Source organism: Mustela lutreola, chromosome 7 (assembly GCF_030435805.1).
Source record: "Mustela lutreola isolate mMusLut2 chromosome 7, mMusLut2.pri, whole genome shotgun sequence".
Lineage (NCBI taxonomy): Eukaryota > Metazoa > Chordata > Mammalia > Carnivora > Mustelidae > Mustela > Mustela lutreola.
Window position 1 is genome coordinate 125,112,564 of NC_081296.1, and position 20,875 is coordinate 125,133,438.

The following is a 20,875-nucleotide window of genomic DNA, read 5'->3' on the forward strand; positions in this document are numbered from 1 at the left end:
TCATCTTCTCACACTTATGCGCTCGGTGTCTGTGCCTCTGTGCTTGAGCATAATGTAAATACTTAATTTGTTTAATAAATATCCTGAAATAGCCTCTTTGAGTTGTTACTAGAAGGGCACGAACCTTTTAACTCACTTAGTCAGCGCAGATCAACACTTAATGTCTTTAATGATGATCAGGATCTTTTTTAGTGGCTGAAAATCTCCGTAATCAATGATGTGGTCCTGCCTGGAGGCAGGAGAGACTAGATAATGGGCAGAAAATGTCACGCTGGATGGGACTAGTAATTTGAATCCCTGAAATCAGTATTAGAGTGGCCATTTATGGGAGAGGCCAGTCTCTTCCCAAGGCTTCGAAGAGCCCCGCCAGCACCCCAGTACTCTTAAGTGATTTACACATTGCTGAAACCATGATGAGCCAGTTCCTCTTTCAGCCCGAAACATCTGAAGGCTCTTCTCCCCCACCCACCTACCCAACAAAGCCACTGCCATGCCAGCTTGCGGCACAGTGGTCACCCACCTGGAAAGTAATTCTCAGTGCTGGGCAGGAGCGGAGAGGATGGGGGCCCGGGGGTATCATGGGATTTCTGAGACCTCATTAAGGCGGGTACATCCCCTTTTCTTTCCCTGTCCCTATACCGACCTTGAGAATTTTATTTTCATTTCAGGGATAGGAAACAAGTCCCATTTTCTAGCTGTTATATGAAGGAGGACTTCCAGCTTTCAGTCCTAAAATATCCCCTCTGAACTTGGAGTCCCTTGGTCTTAGTCAAGCATTTGATTAATTTAGCCATGTTCTTTTCTGCATTTCATAATTTTCTGAACACTTGTCATATGCCCTGCGAACCTCCTTTATCTCTTTTGAGTGAAATTCTCATATTAAAAGTCCTCATGGTCATTCCATTTGGTGTGACTTTGTGATTCTAAGTGGACTTTATTAATAGAGAGCTTCTGATAATATGAGAGAATTGTTTCATTATGAAACGTTATTCATTTTTTATGTTGTTTATTATTGTCCACAGACCCAGAGGTTTCAAATGGTGGGAGCACGTTGTAAACGAAAGCATAAGTAATTTATTGTAATTATTCTGAACTAAGGCCAGATTTCCTACTGGCTCAGTGATGCACATCAACTGAAAATGGGCTGAGATATAAAATCTTATTTTCTTAAATGAATTACTTAAAACGAAAGTGTAAGCAATTAAAAATATTAATTTTTATAAATTCCTGCGTCCTCCTTTAATGAAAAAACAAAACCTGACTTTATCAAATTTTAAAATAACGTTTCTATAACTAAGTTATATGGAGTAAGTCCCTTGGATTTCTGGTGAGGGTAAACTAACACAGTGTAATTCGGCCATGTCACAGTCCCTAGGGTGACTGTCAGGTCCTGTGCTCTCCTTTGAAATGTGAGTGCTTTTAATTAGATGAAGCAATGGCTAGTTTTTGTTTCTCTATTATTATATTATTATCATTCCATTGCCAGGACTCCCAGTCTGATCTAATTCTAAAGGAGGCTGGAAAATGTGGTTTAGCTATGTTTTCAGGAAGAGAGGGAATTAAGTTTTGTGGAACATATAACAAGCTCTGCCTCGGAATCAAACTTCATCCATGTCAGAATGGATAACCCATTATCCCAGCTCCTTTTCCTTCCAAACTGTTCTATTTCCACAGATTCGAAATGCCCCTTTGACCTTTGGTGAATTCCTATGTACATGTTCTGGATGTTGTTCTCACCGATTGCTGGGTCTTAATCGCACTGTTTTACTTACTGAAGCTCTATATTCTATTTTGCTACTATGTGTATTTTCTAAAAAATATTCTGAATCTTCTGGCACATTTCCTTTTCCAGATAAACTTGAGCTTCACATTTTTTAAGAAAGGAAAAAAATAAGCAAACAAAAAACTCTCCAGTCTCCCTATCATCTAACATTAAATATATGTTCTACTTGAAAACATGATACTATTAGAGAAGATAAGCATTATTTGACAATCGGTATCTTCTGACTCCGAGGAAGTATGCTTTTAAAAAGCAAGCTTTCTATCACACAGTGGCTAGCAATGTTATTAGCAGGGATTTATAAACGACTTGAGTGTTTATGGTTCATATTTCAACTTCAAGTCTGTTTGTTGCATTAGCAAAATGAAGCTCATTAAGCCTTTTCTTTTGGATCATCTCTCCAAGCCTCTGAGTCCACTAATACTCCACTTTCTTGTCTGGGAGTATGTAATCTTTCCCACATTACACTTGAAAGTTCAGCTCATTCCTAAACCTCCAGTCAAGGATATGAACTTGTTGCTTTCAGAGAGGCCACATCTGTGCACTGAGCCATTACGCCATCTGTTAAAGTGGTCAGAGTTCATTTTATTGCCTCCTTTGTGGAAGGACTCATACTGTAAAAGCGTGTGTTATTGAAAACATAATTTTCCTCATCATTATGCTTTCTTTCTAGCCGGATCATAACCTGCGAGAAATCTATTGAGCAGAGAGTGAAAAGCTCTTCAGAATAGCTGTTCTTAAGAGATTAAATGATTGCCATCTCTGTCCCATTTCTTTTATCTCATAATCAAGTTCAAGATGATACTAGATATCTCAGCTGAAGTGATTATATATTTGAAATAGAAATGGCTTTATCTCCATTCATATTTCACACTGTTGAAGGCAGGATCATTTTTTCCCCATTTACATTTATATATGTATGGTTCTTTACAACTGTCTGCAGGGTTAAAGATTCAAAGTACTTTTTGAAGGCAAAAATAGCTAATAGGAATTCGGTTGTATTTTTAAATGTTCTGTGCACAAAGACACTAAGTTGTATATGAAGATCCAGCTTAGATTCATCAAAATTTAGAGCCGTATCAAATCTTGGCAAGTCATAGCCCAGCCATTCTGGACAAGTGAAGAGTTTGGGCTTCAGAGCAGCTAAGACACTTGCCCAAGGTCACACAGCCCCGCTGAGATGAAAGCTCCCTCCTGGGCCGTTTCTGCTGGACCCTGTTGCCTTCCCCCTGCCCTATTCAGAGCAAACCTGTCACACAGATCTGCTGTGGGGAAAGAATGGGAGGTCTAGTGACCCAAAGACATAGGCACCAGGTTTTTTTGTGATTGATTCAAAGATGTTCCACTTTGGGTTTTATTCTTTATCCTTAAAGCTGCCTGATCTATGCTGTTTACTTACATCACAATTTCTCTTCCAGAGATTCAAACTGAGAAAAAAGATCATGTCACTATTTATTAGCAGCTCTGCTAAAACACTTGCTAGAGAAGGAATATGACACTCTGCCGGAAGTGAGACATTGGGCTGTATGTTGATCGCATTTACCCACATGCCCACAAGTAGTCAATAATCAAGCGTACTGAAATTACATTCTTTCCTCCTTTTAAAATATTTCTAGCTTTAAATAAGACTCCTCATTTTTAAAACCTAGTAAATAGGACAAAGTGAGTCATTATTTATAGTTAATCACTTTTGCCAGCTGTGACTGCATTTCACATCCATTTTTCTGTTTTGTCTTGGACTGGAGAATCTGTCCTGTCGCTCTGTAAGGAAAAAATCATATTGGTCCCATCAATAGCCTCTTTCAGCACATAATCAGTTAAGGCGCTACAAATAGAGATTTTTGTTGGATGCGGCAAGAAAAGTAACTTCTTCAGAATCCAGAACTGTGGAGAGTAATCCCAAATCTTGAGATCGCACCCAACAAGAAAATCTGAATTATTTTAGGGTTCATTTCAAAATGGAATAATTATTTCACAAATATTGTACTTATGAGTGTCTGTTCTATGTCTACCAAGTTCCAGATACTGCAAGGTTGAGAAGAGACTTCAGATGGGATCCCTTGTATGTCAGAATGCTTTAATTTGTTAATATCAGGGATTCATTTCAGACCGCCTTGAACAATCTTTGAATCTTGACTTCATTGGGTCAGGTGACTAAAAATTTTGACCTCAGGCATGCTTCAGGCCTGGTTTGATTAGGCTACAGCTCACTCTGCTGTTCTTCTGTCTCTTTCTCTCACTGTGTAAAGCACCATTCTCAGGCTGATAATTGACATTTATGCACATGTACAGAAAATTTCTGAATCAGTGCACCACTGGAGAGATTGCTTCCTTGTGGTAGAAAAAGGACTATTATACTGCCCAGCTCACCTCTGCATCCCTACTCTCCAAGGAAAGGGCTTCTTCTTAACTCACAAACGGAATTCCTAGGCTTCATTATGGTCGAACTGACTTCTTACCATCCAGCAGTGGCCAAGGGAGAAGTGCCATGTGCCGACCGGCCAGTTGATCGTTAAACCCAATCCCTGTGGTGAGGAGGGCGGGACTATAGTGCTTGGCTTCAGCCAGTTAGCTGCCCCTCCTGGAGCCTGGGGTGGCAAGCCATTCACCCAAATCCCACAGCTGCTGAGTAGCACAGAGGTATAAGATAGATGCTGGGGAAGGACCTAACAAAATCCACCCTGTCTTTCATTTAGAAAGTTGAGTCTGATCTTAATGAGACCAAAGCTTTGCCTGGCTTGTGTCATTCTTCATTCTTGATCTGGTCTGGCCAGCCTTTTATCCTTCCCAATTCAGCCAACATGCCCAATTCCCCCACCTGCTCTTGGCCAGTCCGTGGCTATACCTCTGTATCCACAAAGCCAGTGACCTCTCTTATACTTAGGAAAGTATTGTCCTCCTGCTAAAAGAATAATGACTTGCTGACAGACTAAATAGTATTAAGTAAGACACATGTATTAGACAGAAAAGCCTGCTCCTATCATTTTCTGGTGACCCCTGGCAATTCAGTTGTCTGGAGCTTCAAACTTCAGAGCTCTTCTGAAAGGCAATATTTCATTTGCTCTAAAAATGTTTCTAGAGGAACACTCTGATCTATTTCAGGTAGTGAGATACCCCTCACCTGCATGAGAATCTGACGTGACATGTTATGGCTGATGGCAATTTAAATGCCCCGGGAGAACTTCCATCTCTCAAAATAAACTTTCCGCCATGTCTCAGCCTGGGTTCTTCCTGAAAGCTGGGCTTTCGGTGAGGAATGGCATGCAGCTTGTTTGGGAAAGAACCTCCGTGAGCAAGCACAGAACAGAGACTGAGGGCAAGCCAGCACAGGGGTCTGTGAACCAAATTTGTTACTTCTGGAAGCAACTAGCGCTCAATCCCCTCAGAACCTCCAGGGAGCCGAGAGGACAACTTCAGAGTTGTCTGCCTGCCTGAGGGACAGGAGAGAGCCGACATCCACTGGCGCCTGCTCCCTCCCTGGGCATGGGTTGGCCCGTGGGGTGTCCACTCATTATTTTTTCACACTTCCAGATGGCCTCTGTGCGAGGGCCACATCTGGGTGTTAGTGGTCCCCGGAAGACAGTGAGAGATACTTGGCACTAGGTGTGCCGAGGGGTAGTCCTCCAGCCATGACCGGGCTAAAAGATGGGGGTGAGAACATGAGGTGGGCGCACAGGGAGTCCACCACACTTTGGTGAACAGCCAAAGTCACACAGGAACCTAGAAAAGACCAGAAACCATCTACACATCTCTTTTATCTTTCCTGCATGTCTGAATGGCTTTTCTTAACACGTGTCTTTAAAAAGGTAAAATTAATAAACACATTACCAACCGGATTGCCGTAGAGCCCTGCAGGACTCTCATCAACAAAGAGGCAAGCACGCTGGTGGAAAGAACCAGCGGGCTCCTCAGAAGAGAAGGCTGCTTGCGGGAGAAGCTGTCATCATCACATCTTCAATTGGCGGGTCCTCTCATCCCCAGCAGGGGCTCCTTGCTTGGAGGGTAATTTCTATTCTCACTGTTCAGTCAGGATGACAGCTTTGTCCCTAATGTGATGGCAGTTTTGACTTTAGTTTAAATTATTCCATAAAGAATCAAAGAGAAAGAGATTCTCTCTCTTTTTTCCCCCCACCCCAAAAATTCCACTAAGAAAACTTTTCTAATTTAAATCTTTGCCTCCACATTAAATTTCTCATTCATGTTGCAGGTGAATCAAATATAGCGTCAACTTTCAAAACCCTGTGTGACTATCACAGTAACTCAAAATAATTGCTGTCTGTCAGTGTATTTGCTGGGAACACAGATATGCCTGTCACCGGCTCTGTTATCACACCAAGAGCTTGCCTCTCGAGTGCGGACTTCTCTGGGCTCAATTCAGAGCCTTAGTGTGAGCAGGGCAGAGCACTGGGACAGTTATCTGCATAACCCATCCAAGAAACGTGTGCCTCAGCTGCCCCTGAAATCATCTGTTGGTTTTTTTTTTTTTTTTAAGTCCTTAGAGCAATTATTGTAGTAAGTGTAGATGTAGCTGGAATGTTCCAAAGAATTGCCTCCGGCTGTGGTTCCTCTAGCCTGGTAGTTTTGAACTACGGACGATTTTGTCCCTCCGCGGACACTTGGCCATATCTGGAGATGTTTTGGCTGTCATCGCTGGCGAGCAAGGACGGAGGGTGCCACGGACATCAGGAGGGTAGAGCCCAGAGAGGCTGCGGTGCCCGGGACAGCCTCCTACGGTAAAGATTAGCCAACCAAACACTGCTCTAGCTGTCCAGGGTTTACACATTGTAAAATAAGGCCATCTTCTCAGAAAATCTGGACTGAATGAAAATATTCCTTCAGTTGAAAAATATCAATAATATTAAAAAATACTTGGGGCGCCTGGGTGGCTCAGTTGATAAGGCGACTGCCTTCGGCTTAGGTTATGATCCTGGCATCCTGGGATTGAGTCCTGCATTGGGCTCCCTGTTCAACAGGGAGTCTGCTTCTTCCTCTGACACTCTCCGCTCTCATGCTCTCGCTCTCTCTCATTCTGTCTCCCTCAAGTAAATAAGACCTTAAAAAAAAAAAAAAAGTGTGTTTAAAATATATATATATTTTAAAATACTCTAAGACAAAATAACCCCAAAGAGAAGTTTCCACTTACCATTTCACATTCACATTCGCGTCCACATTCTGCCCAAATGAAATTGATGTTTATAAGATTGTAATTATAATACATACTAGTTTATATTCTTGTTTCCACTTAAAAACATCACATTTATATTCTCTATATTATTTTGATAGAGAATATTCCATTGTTTCAATGTAATAGATTAAACCATTGCCTCTTTCTTTTCTTCATTTTTAATTTTAAATAATCTTTTCCCTTTTTTTTTTTTTAAGTATCTTGGGAAAAAGCACATACTCCAATCTGAAATCTGGCTTGGGAGAACTGGCCATGTAAAGTAATTGAATTACTTTACAAAAACTATTTTCCAAGAAATAGCTATTTTCTAAAGATTACAAGAAATAGCTATTATGTAAATATTTTCATACAGGAAACACTACTTGTGAAAAACAGTCACTATTTATATAATTTAAAATTTGAAAACCCCCTCTGTTTCTCTTCACAATGTATTAAAGCAACACTCTTGGCCTCCCTTAGTGAGAGATTCTCAGTGTGAAAGCCTGGATCCTTCCGGGTGGGACCCACCTAGCCTCTGGGTCTCAGCCCATCTAAGTCGGGCTGTTGGAGTCCACACAGCATCACGAAAAGAAGAGAACAGAAACTCACTTAACAAGTCAGGATGTAACAGACAAATGCTAAAGCTCATGCTGATGAAAGTAATTATAACCACTTACAGGATGAGTCAGAAAATGTTTATATTTTAACAGAAAACTGTCAGAACCTAGCTAAGTGGACAGAGTCTGGTCTTGCCTGAAATTCTTAATGTGTCCCAGTGTCAGCCTGGGTGTTGCTGTATGTCACAGTTCAGTGTTGCCTGGGAGCCCCATTCCACACCCTGCAGGATTTTCAAGCACTTCTGAAGCATTTTTACAGTATCTGGAAGGCCCGTGAGTCTCACGCCTTCCTCTGCATTAATTCAGCTGATAGATCATCAAACCATCCCCCACAGTTGTTGCTGGCTTGTGCACCTGCTCAAATGGAACCCATCTCCTAACTCAGTCTTCAGCTTCGAAGTCAACACAGAAGCCCCCGCACAACACACTCACACACACACACACACACACACACACACACACACACCATCTGCAGTAGAGCCTGCCTTTTGCACTCCTTGGTGAAGATACAGGAGGTTCTATCAAGTAATACAGACACCTTTGAAGCACACGGTAAACGTAGCGGTTGAGTAAAGGACTTCTGATCGCCGCACCCTCACAGACTTTCCCAGGGGCCATGTCCCTTCATGGAGGATCCCCATCTCCTGCCTCTCTGTGGCCCATTCTTCCTCATCTTTCTCGTATCTGGCTTGTCATCCCCCTTGCACCCGAGAATCCTAAATTGTTCATGCTGAGTTACACAGAGCAGCTGAGCTCTCCTGAGTCTGCTCCACAAATCAGTCCCACATCTTGCTTCTGCATCTCAAAAGCAAGCAAACCAGGAAGCTTCAATTTAACTGGACCTGTATTTCTAGAAAGCAGTTGCTGTTGTTAACAAATAGCATTTCTTTTCCTCTTGTACATCTGTGGGAGCTTTGTTCACTCCTTTGAAAAGCCAGTGCTGAAATAGATGCCCATATACTCATCTGTATCTATATCCACTTGTCTGGTGGAAGAGCTGCTACTTAGCCCAATGGGAATGCTCGGGTTTTGGCTGCAGGGCAGGTTAGACTCAGATGTGGCTAGCTTCTGTCTCAGTTTCCAGTTTCCTGCTCTGTATTTCCCTCTGTGTCATTCAGCCCGACACTCAAGCGGTTCTTTCCATCCGTCTTCTGCTCTGCAGCCTTGTTTGCCAGAGTTCATCTCGCGCTTTGGTCTCTCTCGTACCTAGTCTGTGTTTACAAAATGCGACTGGGCGTGGAGACCGCCACTGACTATTCCTTATGGGTCCCTGAGTGATGGTTCCTGAGGGCCTTCATCAGCACGCGTTCTCTCTCTGGCTGGTTTCCAGACTCTCTAAAAGCAGTGATGATGTACTCTCTTTCTTTGACCCCCAACCCTTCGTGGAAGGTTGTGGATATTCCCTAATGTTGTCAGGTGTTTCTCCAGATCCACTGATTCCACAAATTGATGTACTCTGCAAACATGTGTCTTCTGCAGTGAGCTGAGAGGTAGGGACACGGCCAGAAACAAGAGAAAGTTCTCATCCTCCCCGAATTCATTTCTAGTTGGAGTGAGAGGTGGTGGAGTATTTTAGTGCTCCGTGAGTGCTGGTAACACCAAAACAGCACACCCTCCTTCCAGAACCAGAGCAAGCGCCTGCCAAGGGGGAATGCGGTAAACAGGAATGATGAAACTCACTACCTAATGACGTTTCTTCATCTCCGCGCACACTGCTTCTAACCGCCAGCCACATCTGCTCTTCGATCACGCGGCGATTCAAGTGTGGGTGCTGTGAAACCTTCCTTCTTCAGGATAATTCCATCCTCGAAAAAACAATATATTTCGGCTTTTAAAATTATAGCTCTGAAATGTGAATTTCCTCTTTACCCTCCTTGAGACAACCAGACCTGCTCTCTGTCTCTCTCTCTCTCTCTCACACACACACACACACAGAATGAGGAAGAAAAGTCAGAAGATAGGAGGTATTTTACCACGTCTCATTCTAAATATAAACACAATGTTCACATTCACTATGTGAATAAAATGCCACTACGAACCTTATGAATAAATGTTTCCATTTTAATGATTCTTGGTTATACCATGCCCATTTTATGATGGGAAATTTTGGCAAAGACAACAAGAAAAATAAGTGAATGCAATTACAATGAAGGTTATTTACTGAGAAAAAGGGATTCCCTTTTCCACAAACATTCAGCATCTCAGTAAGTGAACAAACATACTGAGAAAATATTATCAGAAGCAGTTTATTCCAAACATTACTTTTCTAGGTTATCCTCTTAACCTACCCTCTGGGATTTATAGTTCAACCATACCAGTTTAGAGTGGAAAGAAAAAAGGCCACTGATCTAATCCAATTCCTTGGGAAAAATACTTAGGCAATATTAAGAATCTTCAATTATCTAATTTAATAAAAGGGAAGGTTTATTTTCCATAGTCAGTAACATGTGATACTGATTATTTCTAATCCCTTAGAAGAGATCTAACATTCTGCTTTTGGTCCTGTTATAGCATGAAATCATCATGTATATTTTACCAAAAGCAGTAGCAAGAATAATGGCCTCTGCAGTCTGCAGTCATTTTACGCTAACACACTGCAACATGGTTTTGCCCTGGGGCAGAGAAATAGGGATTTTCTGTACTTCAAAAGAATGAAAAATTATCATCACTATCCAGAACCATTATAGACTTCAGAGACTTTGGCATGAAATATTCAGAAAGTTTATTTTAGAATTCAATATTTTAAAAGCCTGCTTTAAAACTATTACAGTGATTAGTGGCTCTGTTACTTGGGCCAGTCTTTGCTTTAAAAAGCCCTGTGTCATGGTTGATACCATTTGTTGTTTCAACAAATAATTTGCGTCAACCACAGGAGCTCCACATAAGGAATGTAATGTATTGTTTTAGAAGGCCCCCCAAAGAGGAATTGTGACCACTACTCATCAGTTACTCTTTCAAACACACTTCTTTATTTTCTTTTAAGATTTTATTTATTTATTTATTTACTTGCTAGAGAGAGACAGGGAGAACACAAGCAGGTAGAGCAGCAGGCAGAGACAGAGAGAGAGAGCCTGCTGAGCAAGGAGCCCAATGCGGGACTCGATCCAAAGACCCTGGGATCATGACCTGAGCCGAAGGCAGCAGCTTAACCAACTGAGCCACCCAGGCATCCCTCAAACACACTTCTTAAATAAATGTTACTTTTCCTGATCCTGGTTGAAATGTGTTTCTAATGCTGTGATTTTTGTCCTTCTGACATGTGTTATCTTACCCATGTGGAGAGGGTGCTATTTCTCTGGCCCTGTCAAGGGAGCCATGCTCCTGTCTCAGTGGTTCTAGGGACACATAGGGCCATCCCAACTGAGGCCACCCACAGCCTCAGCCAACCAGCCAGAGGCTCCCATCTTTACCGCTCTGCACCAGAAGGTGAGGATTTAACACCACACCTGAAGCCAGTGAAGACTTCTGGAGCTAGAGTTAGCCACGTGAAATTGCAATACAACCCCTTCTCCTTGGACTGTTCTGTGTAAGTAGGGAGGCCGCCTTGCAGTGGAGTACTTTGAACGCTTTGGTTTGGGAATGTCGTGGTCTTGATCTGTGTTCCACGTCTGCTACTTACCAGCAGTGTGATCTTGTGAAATTGATGGACCGCTTCCAGATCAGTGTCTCTGTCTGTAAAGTGGACCCTTACCAGCATCATGCCAAGATTCAATAAGATGAGGAACGTCAAGGCAGCACAGTGTAGGTGTCAGTCATTGTCCCCGTCACTGCTATTTATTCCCCAAACACTTTTCTTATCTCTCGTTGGTTTATTCCACATTTCTGCTGTGTGATGCATATATATTTGTTAGTATATCACAGAAAGAATGTGCAGGATGATTAGAAAAACCATTTCTGCTTTTCTTTAAAAACCCTTGCATTTGGCTTTATTTCTTTAAATGTATGGAATATATTATTTTTGTAGGTTTTAGTAAGTACCTTTTCCTTTCCTTCCCTCTGTAGGCATTATCAATGTAAGAAAAAAAATGGGCTTCAAGTTTGCCTTCAAGTAGGTGCCTCTCATAAACATGCAAAGAAATAAAGATTGTGGAACGCTCTTAATGTGTGAGACAAAAAATAATCTGTAAATAACGAAATAACTTTTGTTTCATTTTCCAGGGAAGTCGATCAAGACTCAGATGGTCTTGTCAGCTTTAGAGACTTTGAATATGCCATGAACTATGGACAAAATGAAGCCTAACTATTGTGAACCGCTTTTGGCAACCTCTGGGGAGACAAATAGGTCATAATGTGTATTTAAACGTCAAACTCCACTCCGTTAGTGATGTAACTATGCTGCATACTTCTGATTAAACTCTCCATCGTGGTTTTCAGATGCTGGTATTACTTGCATGGCAGAATCCTGGAGGAGGTCATTCCACATGGTCTTCCACTGGGGCTCGTAGCCCTGAGCCAGGCTGCTGCTGGCTCTGCCACTGGGGGTGGCCCCACACCTCCTCTTCACTCTCAGTCCACCATGCCCACCCACACTGCCGGCTGGGGCACTCCACTCACCAGTCCTCCCCACCCCACCTGCTCGCTCCATGATTCTCATTGGTTCCTAATGTCTGGAGAGAAGTTGCTTTTTCCTGCCAATGGTACCAGTTTCCTTCTTGCGTTCAACTTTGTTTGAACAAATAATAGCACCTGTGTGTACTGAGTGCTTAACGATATTCCAAGCGATGAACAAAAAAGCACTGGAAAAACAAGGACTTAAGATTTCTCTTCATTGAAAAATGGCCCTAGGGCACTCGCTATACAAAATTTAAAGAAACAAATTGGGCTGGCACGATTAAGTCTTCTCCAGCTGGATACAGAGGAAGAACAGTGTACAGTACAGAAGAATACTGGGCGCAAAAGATTTATTTGGGGAACGCTTTCGGATGGCTTGGGCCTGGGGTTCGTGTGGCTACCCAATTGTCCTCTGCTGCACACTTCCTAGTTGTGAGTGGCCGCACCTGGACCAAGAGCCTGAGCTGTGTGCGTTCACATTCTCCATCTTTTGCCCGTCTGCACGTAGGGTTTGGTAATGCTGTCCCCAAACAGAAACTGTGACCTGGGACCCTCAGCACTGATTTCAGATAAATGCCGGTATCGGTGCCAATGTTTTATCTCTAAGGGTTCAGGAATCACAACATTAACATTAGGAAAACATCTAATTCAAATTTTAGAAGTAGTAAACATTTAAAGATCAAATAAAAATATGCATTTGTAAAATAGAAACATTAAACAAGCATCATTCAAACACAAATTATTGGCAGATAAACTTAAAAATAAGATCTTAAACTGTTACAAATCAAAGGAACCTCAGGAGACAAAACATATAATTTGATGTTCTTAGAATAGAAAAAAGGACCTTAGGTAGACACTAATAAAGAATGGACTTTAGGGGGCACCTGGGTGGCTCAGTTGGTTGAGGGTCTGGCTCCCCTCTCAGTGGGTAGCCTGCTTCTCCCTCTGCCTGCTTCTACCCCTGCTTGTGCTCTCTCTCTCTTTCTCTGTCAAATAAACAAATACAATCTTTAAAAAAAAAAAAAAAAAAAGAATGCACTTTAGTTAATAATACTACCTTTACATTATTTCTGCAAATCTAAAACTGTTACAAAATAAAAAGACCTTAAAAACTTTTTCAGGGGCGCCTGGGTGGCTCAGTGAGTTGAAGCCTCTGCCTTCGGCTCAAGTCATGATCCCAAGCTCCTGGGATTGAGCCCCGCGTCCGGCTCTCTGCTCAGCGGGGAGCCTGCTTCCCTTCCTCTCTCTCTGCCTGCCTCTCTGCCTACTTGAGATCTCTGTCTGTCCAATGGATAAATCAAATCTTTAAAAAAAAAAAACTATTTTTCAAAAACTAACAAACTAAACAATATCAAAAATGAAGAAAAGTCTAAAAATCATTGAGAAGTACAAATGAAATATTATTTTAAAAAGCAAAGTGGATCCAAGGTTCCTTGAGTATCTTGTGTGTTCTAGTACAAATTGTTCCGGCTGATGGAAAGCCCTTTGTGACTTTGGTAGAGTTTGTTCAGGAAGTGTTTTCATCAGAACTTCATCTCAATATATAAGTGATATGGATTTTAGATTTTTTAAAAATCAGAGTAAGTAACCAACAAAATGCCAGTATTTCAGAAATTGCCAGGATACCAAAACCTTGAATTGCAGTCACTATTTGGACTTGTTTCTCCCAGGAAACATGACAAGAGAAAGAGAGGATTCACTTTCTCCAGTTGACGTGGGAGGCAAGAGGCCAGGCTGGGAATAGCTATCGGGCAACTCCCTTGGCCCTGGATTAGTCCAGGGTTTTTTCAGTCTCAATGACAGAAATCTATCCTAATGAGTTTAGATGCAGAGGGAACTTACTAGAAAATACTAGGCTAGCTTATGGAGTCTAACATAAGGAAGGCAGTGGTGCAGCTGAGTTTCAAGATAACTAGCAGTGCCAGTACCTCCAGACCCTGCCTCTATGCCATAATCACCATCAGCCTTTCTTGGTTCGAACAAGGAGTTGGCCCATGATCTGTCCAGTTGCAAGTCCAAAGACCCAGAAAGAGGCTCTGGTTGACCTATGGATCAGTCAACTCTGGTTCATCTAGAGGGTATAGACATGGCCACTGGACACTCCCAAGTGTACTGGGAGTGGAAGTTGATAAAAAGCGAGTGCACTTAGTCTAGGATGGAGGACACACCTAGGATTGGCTGCTTAGGAGGGTCCAGGCTCTCAGAGTGAAGACCAAAAAGAAAGGGAAGGTGAGAAACTGTTCGTGTTACCTCCTCCTCCTTATCACTTCCCCTAGGCATGATCCAAATCCTCATCCTCTGAGTTTTCCTTTTAGCTTCTCAGTTCCAGGTCCCAGTCCCTACCCTCATCTCCAGGCCACATGATACTGTCTGTAGAGTGTGACCTTGTCAGTCTGCCCTCAGTTGAATGGATGGGCATCTATGCAAGTTGATCAACTCCATCCCTTCCCTTGGAGGACATCAAGAATGAGAGTGAGTGAGACACAGCAGTGCTCCTCTGAGTGGCTGAGTGGGTAGTTATGACTCAGGAGGAAACAGCAGACATGTTTTCCACCACAAGGCCTGGAAAACTGAGGCAGCTGATTTGCAACAAGAGCAGAAAATGAAACAACTAGAGGAGAACAAGAAAGCAGCTGGAGAAACCCTATGCTACTTACTTTCTCGTTAAAGCTTGTGTGCAAAGCCCAGTCATAACCCTTTGGGTCCTATGAGGTAACCATGTACCCTTCCAATAAATCTTTCTACTCAAGCCAGCTGGAGTTGCTTTCTGTTATTTGAAACCAAGAGAACCCTAACTTACAAGCATAGAGCCAAGGACAGAGTCCTAGGTAACATCAACATTTACTGGGGCAGCAGAGAGAAGAGTCTTCTAAAAAGACTAGCAAGAGATAGTTGAAGATGGAAGAGGAAGGCCTTCTGTCTCCAACGTCCCAGCCTCTACTTGACCTATCACTATAATCAACTCCAGTCTTCCCCTGTGGCAACAGTTCTCAAAGAGTTCACCGCAGATCTCCTGCAGGCAAGCCTACCAGTGCCTCTCAGACCTCACTGCACTTGTCCCTTCTGGGCCCTTCTCCCTTTAGGCTCCATGATATTGCCCTCTCGTGGTATTTCTGTGCCCATTTTTCCTACTATCCTTTCCTGATTCCTCTCCTACAGCCATCCCATATTATTAGTATTCTCCTGTAGTTGGCCAGTCTTCTTCTTCTTCTTCTTCTTTTTTTTTTTTTGAAGATTTTATTTATTTATTTGACACAGAGTGATTGCAAGTAGGCAGAGAGACAGGCAGAGGGGGAGGAGGAAGCAGGCTCCCTGCTGAGCAGAGAGGCCGATATGCGGCTTGATCCCAAGACCCTGAGACCATGACCTGAGCCAAAAGTAGAGGCTTAACCCACTGAGCTACCCACGCGCCCCTATAGTTGGCCAGTCTTGATCAACATTCTCTACGGATCATTTCCTCTGCTCCCCAGATGTCAGTTAACATCTTTATGGATATGACTCCACAAACAAATCTTTATTGTTAGTCTTAACCTCTGCTCAACCCAGACTGGTTTTCATTTGCCTGTTGGACATTTCCACCTCAATTCCAAACTCACTGAACTAAAATCAGACTTGTTGTTTCCTCTAATTTTCGAAATTGCTTTCTCACTCTGTGTTTTCTATTTCTGTTAATGGCAACCACCCGGCCACCCACCCTGAGCTGTCATCCAAGCCAGCTGCCTCAGGGTTCTTTTCAAGTCTCCCCCATCTTCCTCCGCTCTGACACTCAGCCAGTCACTGTGTCTGCAGTAACTCTGTGACATTTTCTTCCAGCCCATCATGGTCTCCCCGCTGTGTTCTGATTCCCACTCCCATCCTCCCATCCAGCCATTCGTTTTTCTTTTCATTGGTATAAAGAAGAGTAAAGGATGTGCTGATAAGTAAGAAACAGATCCCGCTGTCAGGAAATTTTGTCTAGCATGTCAATTATCTTCCCAGAGCACAGACAAAATTTATTTTTTCTCTGCTCCAAAGCTCTTAGTAGCCCCCCTTTCTATCGGATAATGTCTCATCCTTTAATATGTCATTCAAAGCCCTCTATAATCTGGTCTCAACTTATATGTTCAGCTTCATATTTCACAACCACCTATTCGTCCCATCCCACAACTAGGTGACTCACACCTGCACATGGTCCCTTAGGCCCAAAACACCAAAATGGCAAACAGATCTTTGCCCCAAGTAGGAAAGTAACAGATAACCTTGGAATTAATATCTGAGGAAAATAGGAAAATGCAACCATAAATAATAAAATTCCATGAAAAAAATACTGGGCCACCTTCATCCTAATGACTATCTTCCCCTCACAGTTGTCACTTGTGAAGAGGGAATGGGGCCTAATTATGCTAAGTATTTTGTAGTTTTAGAGATTTTATTCTTGGGGCGCCTGGGTGGCTCAGTGGGTTAAAGCCTCTGCCTTCGGCTCAGGTCATCATCCCAGGGTCCTGGGATCGAGCCCTCATCGGGCTCTCTGCTCAGCAGGGAGCCTGCTTCCTCCTATCTCTCTACCTGCTTCTCTGTCTACTTGTGATCTCTGTCTGTCAAATAAATAAATAAAATCTTTAAAAAAAAGATTTTATTCTTAAAAATTTATTGAGATAATTTTAGTCAGCTTCTTTTACAAATGAGGAAACAAATCTCCGAGTCTAAATGACTTGACTCAGGGCAAGTGATGAGGTGGGTAGAGAGTGTTAGGATGATGATTCAAACCTGTCAGCCTTACTAAATACAGATACCTTCCTGCCATGCTGCATTGCCTCCAGTGGGAAAAATCATCCATAACATTGGTCCGTATTCTATAATTACACTTTGTTTTTGACCCAAAATGAATTTATCCAGATTCATTGGCCACCCCAAGTCAAACATCTAACACATAATAGACATATTAATTCCCATCTTAACACATCACTGGGCTTAACCAAAACTCCATTGGATAATTAATCAGACCCACATTCCATTGGGTTATTAATCAAGTCAAAGATTTGCCACCAGACACAATCTCTTTTAAAGTGTGCTGCAGGTGTACTGAAAAGAAGGGACACCTGCACCTCAATGTTCATAGCAGCAATGTCCACAATAGCCAAATTGTGGAAGTTGAGATATCCTTCAACAGATGAATGGATAAAGAAGATGTGGTACATAAATACAATGGAATATTTCTCAGCGATCAGAAAGGATGAATACCTACCATTACATTGACATGGTTGGAACTGGAGGGGATTAATGCTAAGTGAAATATATCAGTCAGAGAAAGACAATATCAAATGCCTTCACTCATACGTGGAATATAAGAAATAGTGCAGTGGATCATAGGGGAAGAGAGGGAAAACTGAATGGGAAAAAATTAGAGAGAGAGACAAACCATGAGAGTCTCTTGACTCTGGGAAACAAACTGAGGGTTGCAGAAGAGGAGGCGGGTGGGGGATGGGGTAACTGGGTGGTGGGCATTAAGGAGGGCACATGATGTGATGAGCACTGGGTATTATATGCAACTAATGAATCATTGAACATTATATCAAAAACAGTGATGTACTATATGTTGGCTAATTTAATTTAAATTAAAAAAAAGTGTGGTGTGGGCTCTAAAGATAATTGTCAAAGAAGAGTTCTAGAAATGCTCTAAACAATGGAAGCATTTTTAAAATAAATGTGCATTTTCATAACACTTATCTGTGTTGCACACATTCTGAACAGTGTGTTTCACCAATCATATTGTTTTGTGTTCACACTTCACTCACAGAAGTATAATTTAGGATTAATGAAAACAAACCATAGGTTACTTTCCTTTTTCTTGTGACTTTTGAGGAATCTGTTTAGAACTACAGAATTATTTAAAATAACACATGAATTGAAATTTAATGGCATCGGAGTAGCTGTTCACAAAGTGACCTTTCATATACAACCAATTTAAATCAGCTTGGTCCCATGGATTGAAAAGTGGCTTTAAGCAATTTAACATGAAGCAGTTGAACATGATAAAATATTAAGTGCTCAATCTAAATTTCTTAGATTACTAAATTGATAAAATACTCGGAAATGTGAATCAAAAAGAACATTACTGTAACTTCACAGAAAATGCAGATTAATTTACATGAAAGTGTAAACTGAAATCCAAATATACTCCCTATTTTATGGTTTACTGATCCTTGAAAAAAAAAAAGAGGAGGAAAAAAACAGTTAAGTTTGCTATAGTGTGTGACTTTAGGAAGAATAATTTCAATAAATTTTTGATTTATAGAAAAAAATTGACCAAGGATCTAGAAATACATCACAAGTATTATCATAACCGTCATTGTAAAGTAGAATCCAGGTTTGGTCATCTTCAATTTAAAGAAAGAAGCTGACCTCACTTTTAAATGATGTTCCTAAGGCCAAACATGGCAGTGATAGTGCTAGAGTCCATTTCTTTTCTTTTTAAGATTTTATTTATTTATTTGAGAGAGAGCGCAAGAGAGAGGGCATGAGCAGGGGGAGAAGCAGAGGGAGAGAGAGGAGCAGACTCCCTGCTGAGCAGAGAAACTGATGTGGGACTCATTCTGGCTTGAGACTTGACCCTGGGACTCTTGGATCATGACCTGACCCAGAAGGCAGATACTTAACTGACTGAGACACCCAGGTGCCCCTTGAGTCCATTTCTTCATCAAGCCTTCCCTACTGCTATCTGTATTAGACTGCTCATGGGATGAAACTTGTTTATTTCTGTCTCTTCCCCCTTTTTCTTTCCCTTCTTTCTTCTTTTGTTTTTACTATCCCTTTCATATTTACAAATAGAATTAAATGCAATGGGCCATCCTAGATCTGATTGGACCTGCTTTTTTTGGCCAATATACAAAACTTACATTAACAGTTTCTCCCCCTACTACAAATAAAAACCAAAATTCCAGGATACTTTTTGTCTTCCATTAAATATAGAAACTTCTTGGCCATTATCTCTTCAAATATATCTTTTGCCACATTCTTGAAGAGAATGTCCTGTCAGACTCCAATTATACATATGTTATAATGAGGATATTATCTGAAATGTCTCTCAGTCTCTGTTCTTTCCCCCACCACTGCCGCCACCTCCTCTTCCTTGTCTTCCTCCTCTTCCCACCTCTCTTAGTTTCAGTTTAGAGATATTTACTCTCATTTATTGCTAGTGGGAATGCAAAATGGTACAGCCACTTTGGAAGACAGTTTGACAGTTTCTTACAAAGCTAAGTATAGTCTTACCATATGATCCAGCAATCATACTCCTACATATTTACTCAACTGACTTGAAAACTTCTCTCCACATAAAAACTTGCATATGAATGTTTATATCAGCTTTCTTCATAATCACCAAAAACTAGAAGCTACCAAGATGTCCTTCAGGAAGTGAATGGATAAACAAAATGTGGTATAGTCATGCAATGGAATTATTATCCAGCCACAAAAGTGGCTTGATAGTGAGTCTTAATGTGTGTATTAAGTAATGAAGCTAATGTGAAAAAGTGTAAAAAATTGTACCAATGTGACATTCTGGAAAAGGCAAAACTATAATTTTGATTAAGATTAGTGATTATCAAGTTTTTTGCTGGGTGTGGGTTAAATATATGTGGGTTTTAGTGTGGCAAAAAATACAAGATAAGCCTGGAGCATCTTACAGTGCTAGAAAGTAAGATAGCAAACAAAACAAAAAAAGCAAACAAAAACAAAAACCAAACAAGACCCCCTTTGTGACAGAGAATATGACAAAGGAACATAGAAACCAAAAGAAAGAGTGCCCAATGGCCAAAGTTGGAATAATCAACAAAATTGATAAAGTAGTATTGGGTTGTAACACAAAGTAAAATAAATATCCGTGAGTCCATACTGATTCAAATAAATGATTGAATAAAGAAATAAAGGGAAGAGTAGAGACAAATCTCCTGTGCAGAAGAATTCCAAGTAATTTATGTCAGTTCTTTGCCCTCAAAGAGCAAGCACAACTCTCCATTTCTTAATTGTGGACTGAATATAATGACTCTCACCCAAAGAGTACGGTGCGGAAGCAGGGGGTGGGGCACAGAGTAACAGTGGAAAAACCTGACAATCCCTACCTCAGCCAGGTGATCAAGGTCAATATTAACAATAGAAAATCATGTTGAGGGATGCCTGAGTGGCTCAGTTGGTTAAGCAGCTGCCTTCAGTTCAGGTCATCATCCCAGCATCATGGGATCGAGTCCCACATCGGGCTCCTTGCTCTGCAGGGAGCCTGCTTCTCCCTCTGACTCTGCCTGCCACTCTGTCTGCCTGTGCTCGCTCTCGCTCCCTCACTCTCTGACAAATAAATAAATAAAATCTTTAAAAATAAAATAAAATAAAATCATGTTGATGCTGTGAACCCTTATGTAGGTGATGAAAACGACACTTTACCTCTCTGAATTTTCTCCCCAAATCCCACAACCCCAGCCTAATCGTGAGGAAAACATTGGACACATCTCAGTTCAGAAACATTCTACAAAATGCCTAATACTCCTCAAAAATCTCAAGGTCAGCAAAAACAAGGAATGTCTGAGAAACTGTCATAGCCAAGGAGACATGTCATGCCTAAAGAGACACGACAACCAAATATATTGTGATAGCCAGGATGGGATCCTGACATAGGAAAAAGACATTAGATAAAAATTCAGGGAATCTGAATAAAGTAAGAACTTTAGTTAATAATATTGTACCAATATTGATTCCTTCACTATAACAAAGGTACCATACTAATAAAAGATTTTA

At 41.5% G+C, this 20,875-nt stretch overlaps 1 protein-coding gene across 2 annotated transcripts in view; it reads left to right on the plus strand.

Annotated features, from left to right (window-relative positions):
* The window catches only part of EFCAB11 (EF-hand calcium binding domain 11), a 141,183-nt gene extending 129,249 nt beyond the window's left edge, over window positions 1–11,934 (plus strand). Inside the window, exons 6-7 of one of the 2 annotated variants that reach the window (XM_059182528.1) lie at window positions 11,564–11,609; window positions 11,720–11,934. In XM_059182528.1, the coding sequence (XP_059038511.1) occupies window positions 11,564–11,609; window positions 11,720–11,758 (85 nt within the window). In that variant the 3' untranslated portion in view covers window positions 11,759–11,934. The remainder of the gene's footprint in view (window positions 1–11,563; window positions 11,610–11,719) is intronic. The other variant, XM_059182529.1, reaches the window with a different exon arrangement.
* The last annotated feature ends 8,941 nt before the right edge of the window (window positions 11,935–20,875 follow it).